Source organism: Helianthus annuus, chromosome 9, assembly GCF_002127325.2.
Source record: "Helianthus annuus cultivar XRQ/B chromosome 9, HanXRQr2.0-SUNRISE, whole genome shotgun sequence".
Classification (NCBI taxonomy): Eukaryota; Viridiplantae; Streptophyta; class Magnoliopsida; order Asterales; family Asteraceae; genus Helianthus; species Helianthus annuus.
In genome coordinates, this window is record NC_035441.2 from 177183749 (window position 1) to 177191015 (window position 7267).

A 7267-nucleotide genomic window follows, 5' to 3' on the forward strand; every position below is an offset into this window, starting at 1 on the left:
CTTCTTAGGATCAGTTGAGACCCCTTTATTCGATATGATATGGCCCAAATATACCACTGATGAACCTCCAAATGTATACTTGGATTTTTTTGCATACAATTGTTGACTTCTAAGAATTTCCAAAACTTGTCTGAGATGAATTAAGTGTAAATCCAGTGAGTCACTATAAACCAAGATGTCATCGAAAAAGACTAGAACAATCTTCCTCATAAATTCCTTGAAAGAATGATTCATCAAGGCTTGGAATGTGGCTGGGGCATTTGTAAGCCCAAAAGGCATTACTACAAACTCAAACAAGCCTCCATGAGTTCGGAATGCAGTCTTTTGAATGTCATCCTCATGCATCCGAATCTGATGATATCCTGCCCTTAGGTCCAGTTTAGAAAAAAACCACTGCTCTTCCCAATTCCTCAAACAACTCCTCAACTAGTGGAATTGGATAGCTATTCTTAATAGTTGCCTCATTGAGCTTCCTGTAGTCAATACAGAATCTCCAAGACCCATCTTTTTTTTAACCAAAACCACTGGTGCAACAAATGGACTAGAACTGCCCCTCACCACACCTGTCTCTACTAATTCCTTAGTTAACTGTTCTATAACATCCTTTTGAGTGGACTGATATCTATAAAGCTTCAAATTCACCACTTTAGCTTCATCCTTTAATAAAATTCTATGGTCAAACTCCCTTTTTGGCGGTAAGGCAGAAGGAACTTGAAAGACATCTTCATACTCAGTTAATAATGCTTGCAAATCTTTACTTTCTATCACATTTAAGACCTTGGTCCCATGTTGGAACTCACTCTCAGCTGATTGCAGCTGCATACTGAACAAATGAGCCTCTACCACTTTCTTTTCTTGACCTAACAGGCTGTTCATAGAACTTACGGAGCACAAAGTCATTTCATTGTTGTTAACCCCTTTGAGTTTACACTGAGTATTACCAATGTTGAATTGCATTGTCATATCCACAAAATTCCATATAATGGACCCCAAGGTTAACAACCATTGAACCCCCAATACCATGTCATAATTGTCCAATGGAATTACCAAAACATCAGTTGTCAACCATAAATTCTGCATATACCACTGAAAATTAGGACAATAGTTTGTACAATTAATCTCAGTTCCATTAGCCACCCCAACTGTCATTTTATCAATTGACTTCAAATGACACTTCAACTTCTTTGCCAATCTTTCACTCAGGAAATTATGGGTTGAACCCAAATCAATCAATATCCTAAGTTGTATATTACCTATTGTACCCAGAACTTTCATCGTAGAAAAGGCTTGCATTCCAGTTAATGCATGTATCGATATATGAGGATCAGGCCAATCATGAGGTTTAATATGTGCAATATGTTCTACCACTTCCAACTTATCACTATCCTCATCTATACCAATTACCTCCAAAACAAATATTTGTTTATTGGGACACTTGTGTCCAGGTGTAAACTTCTCTGGACACCAAAAGCATTCTCCCCTAGCTCTTTTTGCTTCTATTTCCTTACTAGATATTTGTTTAGTGTTTTGCAATTTCTTAGTAGCAGGTGGGGCTGGTAATAAAGGTAGATGGGTAACATTCACAGGCGGTTTCACATAGCTACCATTCTTATTAGCACTAGAATGACTACTAGAATTATACCTGCTGCTAGCCACTGATGTATTCGTCGTGTTCTAAATTTTTGCTAGATAAAACACTTCTTTCATGGTTTTTGGTTGGAACATTCTCACTGGTCCACCAATCTCCGGTTTAATCGCCTTTAAGAAGATACTAACAGCATATGATTCCGGTATCGTCACCTTAAGAAGACAAGCATCAAATTGGTCACAAAAGTCTTCTAAGGATCCTGTTTGTGACAGAGAAGTGAGTGTACCCATAGCATCTTCAAACAGAACTGATGAGAATCGAGAAACAATGGCTTCTGAATACTCTTTCCAGGTTATTTGTGAAATTGGCACCGGTTTGGTCTTCAAGAAAGCTTGATGCCACTTTACTGCTTTTCCTTCAAGATGAATAGCAGCGTAACGTACCTTGAAATTCTCTGGAGTCTCGTCTACATTGAAGAAGTGTTCACATCTATAAACCTAATCATCCACTTCACTTCCATCAAACTTTGGAAAATCAGTCTTTCCAATTCTGTGTAATCTTTCATTTCTATTGCATTATTCAGATCAAACCCTGTATTATTGACTGTTTTACTGATCGATTCTCCATTCAATTTTGCCAAAATCGCTTGAACATTGGCATTCAAGTTTGCAAAAGTTTGCTCAGACTTCTGCATAAACGCATCAACCTTCAACAGAGTAACACTATGATCTTCCACTGTCTTTTCCAAATTGGACTTTTCTGAATCGGAACGGCTGTGAGTTGTCATTGTTCTCACAGATTCTAGGGTTTTGATGAAAACGAGAGTGTAATTGACCGAATCGATGATCAATTACCGATTGAATTGAATTACGGATGAACTTGATCGAACAAAGATCAAATTCTATGAAATGAATCTAAGAAATTGCACAATTGATCGCTGATTTGAGAAGAATCAAGAGCTATGCCGAGAATCGACTGCTCTGATACCAATGATAAGAACAACAGGAAGAAGAATTGCAACAACCAATCAACTGACTCTCATTACAACTGTTCAACTGCATATAACAGACTCCAACTACCATTTTACACAAAGACCCCCTCTACTTATCTAACCAGCTAATACACCCCCTGTCCTAACATATAAGACCCCTACCTTATTAACAAGTAACAATTCAGTCCCTAGACTTATTACAATGTATCAGGTTATGAATGGTTGCAAGCAATAGATTTGGAAGTGTTGAATGACGATGCAGGTGGGTCTCGAGGGTTGTGGCGGTTTGCGGCTGTGTCGACGGCAGTTCTAAGGTTCCGGCGAGATCTAACGCTTGTTTTGTTTATATGTAATAGGGGTGTGCACGGTTCGGTTCGGTTCGGTTTTTGGGTAAAATCAAAACCGAAACCGAAATGTCGGTTTTCGTGTTTTAAAAACCATTCGGTTTCGGTTTTTTTCGGTTTTTCGGTTTTTACGTCGGTTCGGTTTTTCGGTTATTTCGTTTTTGGAACAAAATTATGTAAGATTCAAAAAATAAAAAGTATAATTTATATTATACCAATCTTTTTATATGTTTACATTTAAGTTATTATAGTTAACCTCTTTAGTTAATGTTGTTTACATACACCTAACCTTCTAATCTATTTTTATGTTTCTTTAAAATTTTTATTAAATTTAATTTTTATATTAAATTTTGTTATATCTTATAGGTAATAATAAATCATTTTAGTTATAATGTTTTTATTATACACACTTAACATTCAAAAATAAAATTAACATTTTCTACTAACATTGGGTTAAACATTTAAACAATTTAAACTTAAACATAAAAATATATGGATTGTAACTTATCGGTTCGGTTCGGTTTTTTTCGGTTAATGAAAAAGTTTATCCAAAAACCGAACCGAAATTTTCGGTTATTAAAAACCCGAAAACCGAACCGTCAGTTCTTGTTTCGGTTCGGTTTTTTCGGTTCGGTTATTTCGGTTATTCGGTTACGGTTCAGTTATTTCGGTTTTCTTGCTCACCCCTAATATGTAAGTAGCTTTGTTATTTAATAAAGATTCTCACTTTCCTTTGATACCAGTGGGTTTAAGCAATTAAGCTTTCATTGTCATGCTCTGTTTTTTGTTTTTGGAATTGTTCTTATGGGTATGGAAATTATGGTGGAATTTAATAATTTATGATATTTTGTTCGTTGGATTAATGTTTGGTAATTTTCTCACCTATGACGTCATCAGATTCAAATGCAATAAAATTAAACTCAAATTCGATAATAAACAACTAAGCAAGTTTCATGAGATTAGTTGTAAGTTTGATCAAAAGCTGCAAACAACTTTTTTAGTTACAGCTTCCATTTGCTTAGACAGAGTGGATTGCATTTTCTTGTGTGCAAGATTAATATATGTATACTTTTATCCCCTACAACCCCTTAATTTTTTTTACGTGTAAATTCAAATTGTCTTACGTTTAGACGTAAATTTTTACCACAAATGAGTTAGGTCAAGTATAATATGTTCTTATGTTTATTATTATCTACGTTTTCAGTTAATCTACGTTTTAACGTAAAAACATTTTTCGGAAATGAGTTTGGTCAAATATAATGCGTTTTTGTGCTTACTTTTACGTACGATTTCAGATGGTCTTCGTTTTGACGTAAATTACAATCAGCAAGTTGTGCGAATAGTGCTTTCATCCTATTGGTTTTTTGTTTCTTTCTTGATTTGATTTTTTGGACTTTATTATTTTTATTTTTTACTTTTCCTTTTTATGTTTAGTGTTTTAGTTTTAGGTTTATTTTTAATTAAAGTTTTATTTAAGATAGCATTTACATTTTCATTTACAATTAATTTAAAATCAGTCCTCCCTACTGATTAGTGTAAATTTATTTTTATGGTTTTCACTCGATGTAAATCATGTGTCAATATTCTTTTCTCATATTTCTTTTGGTTAGCCGAATTAAACCCCGTAGCATAGCGCGAGTAATCTTACTAGTTTAAGCCAACGATATAACATGTTACACGGTGTATAGAGGATTACAAGGAGGACACGATTTTACTTTTTGTTTACGAGAGATAAAATAAATCATTCATTTTTTTTTATGTTAAAAACTTTTATATCATAGAAAATTATTAAATTACAATGTTTGTTCTTCTCTCCTTATATTAGATATATGAAAATTTGTGTTTATTTATAAAACCTAAACATGTATATGTAAACGTTTAAAAATTATAAAAGAAACATATAAACTAATTAGTTTAGTATACGTATTTGTAATAAAGAATATTAAATAAATGATTTAGATTTGTTACATTTATTCTCACAATAATTTAAAATTTTGTATAATGAAACTCATCATATATATATATATTATAGCCAGGTGCGGATGTACATTAGTGTAAGGGGTGGCGTCCGCTACGGCTTGGCGTTCCGGCGGTAGTGTAAAATTAGTGTAAATTTTGGAAAAATTTAACGTTTTTTTTTTCGATTTCGTTACCGCTTGGAGCGAATCCTAGATCCGCCACTGATTATAGCGATATGTTATAATGATATATATTAGGTCGAACGTAGTGGGGCGGTATAGCCCACCATAGCGCCGCTATGGCGCCGGGCACACCACCCCCCTGGGCGCTATGTCGCAAAAATTTTTTCAAGCGCTATAATTATAGCGGCGCGAAGAAGATGATGATTTTATTTATTTTGTGTTTTTTTTATTTTCTGTTTTTTATTTTCTGTTTTTTATTTATTTTGTGTTTTTTTTTATTTTCAGTTTTTTGTTTTTTTATTTTCTGTTTTGTTTTTTTATTTTCTGTTTTGTGTTTTTTTTGCGTTTTATATTTTATTTTCTGTTTTATATTTTATTTTCTGTTTTGTTTTGTTTTTTATTATTTTCTGTTTTTTATTTTTTTTCTGTTTTTTATTATTTTCTGTTTTTTATTTTTTTTCTGTTTTTTATTATTTTCAGTTTTTATTTTTTAAATTTTGAACTAACATTTTATATTGTTTTATTTAATTAAATGAATTTTATTTTTAAAAAAGTTACAAATGAATTAAAAAAAATAAAAATTAAAAAATGAGTAATGATTACACAGGGGCTTTATGACTACGGCCTCAAATTGCATAACGCCCCATAAAGCCCCGGGGTGACGTGGCATGCCACATGTCACATAACGCCCCTAAAAGGGCTTTATGACTACACATGCCCTTATAAGACTACATGGTATGGTGATGGACCATCCTTGGAGGATGATCCGCCACGTAGGCGACACATCATAGTCCTCCCAAGGATGGATCATCCTCCAAAACTAGGGGGCATGGGAGGATGGTCCTAGTCATCATCCTCCACCACTTTTATATTTTTTTTTTACTTTTTTTAATCTTCAACTTTTTTTAAACATTTAACAAATAAAGTAATAAAATATTTTCATTAATATTAAAAAACATTACATAAACTTAAAAAAAAAAAATTAACTTAAAAAAAATAAACTAAAAAAAACATAAAATGAAAAACCTAAAGTTAAAAAAAAACTTAAAAATATCCTAACATATTAAAATAAACTACTAGTCGTCGTCTTCCATGTGGTGGGCGGGTTCGTTTTGAGTGTTGTTCCAAATGTACTAGTTTATCGTCGGCAAAATAATCGGCTACTAGTTTATCGTGGCCGGCTATAAATTTAGAACAAAACATAAATGAAATTAATTAAAACATACATTTTAAAATCTATATAAAACATAAGGAAAAAAAAATAAAATACCTTCTTGGTCTCGGTTATATTTTGCTCGCCTGGTTAGCGGTTGGGACGACCCTTCAGCGGCCGACATGAACACCTGAGCCGCGTTCATAATCATGTTGTGCATAATAACATCCTCTTCCGAAGATGATGAATACCACTCGGACGAAGACGATGAAGACATAGAAGAAATTGAAGAAATGGAAGAAACGGGTGAAGCCATGATAATTTTTTAGCGAGAGATGGGGTGGAAGCGGGTAAAAAATGATACAAAATATGATGACTTTTTATAAAAAAGGAAGAGTGGTTTATAAAATGTGAGAGAGATGGGGTGGTAGTGGGTGAAAAGTTGTGAAAATTGGGGTTAAAGAAGTGAGTATTTATAAAAATGGAAGTGAAATGGGTGTATTTTAAAAAAATAGCCGTTGGAAAGTTTTTTTTTTTAATTAAATTCAAACGGTCAAATGAAGGGGGCCCACCACATTCGCACCGTCGCCAACGTCTACATTCAGACGGAGAGGACGAGGACGGTAGGGGGCGGCACGGTGTTTGGACCGTCGCCGACCCGTGACGGGCCGGGGCCGACCCCCATACCGTGTAGCCTAAGTTACTTCTTTGTTAGACATTTAGCAGCCGATGACAAGTGTTAGCCTTGTGCTTGGTGTTTGAAAGGGAAGGTGAGGGGCAATGATCATCATTGATTCATTGGCGTACCTGGAAGCAAACCATATTTGCTTATAATCAAAGATTTCATTCATTTCATTTCAAGATTATATTTTCGAATTGACCGGATGGTAATAAAATATTGTTATATTATTTATTTTTTTTGTGATTATCATTTTCTGTGTTGAAAGTGTTACTGTCCTTAACTCTGACATCGTTTCTATAATATGATTGTGGAATGATTTTATATTATTATGATACCTTTCTTTAGGGTTTAAGAGCATGTGATCTGTA

The 7267-nt window shown here is 33.8% G+C and overlaps 1 protein-coding gene across 1 annotated transcript; it reads right to left on the minus strand.

The window, feature by feature from the left end:
- Nucleotides 1-426: 426 nt before the first annotated feature.
- LOC118481842 lies at nt 427-2375 on the minus strand. The gene is made up of 3 exons (XM_035977144.1): nt 2114-2375; nt 1732-2054; nt 427-1674 (listed from the first exon to the last, which is right to left on the minus strand). Exons 1-3 carry the CDS (start codon nt 2373-2375, stop codon nt 427-429), a joined length of 1833 nt encoding a protein of 610 aa, XP_035833037.1.
- Nucleotides 2376-7267: the final 4892 nt, after the last annotated feature.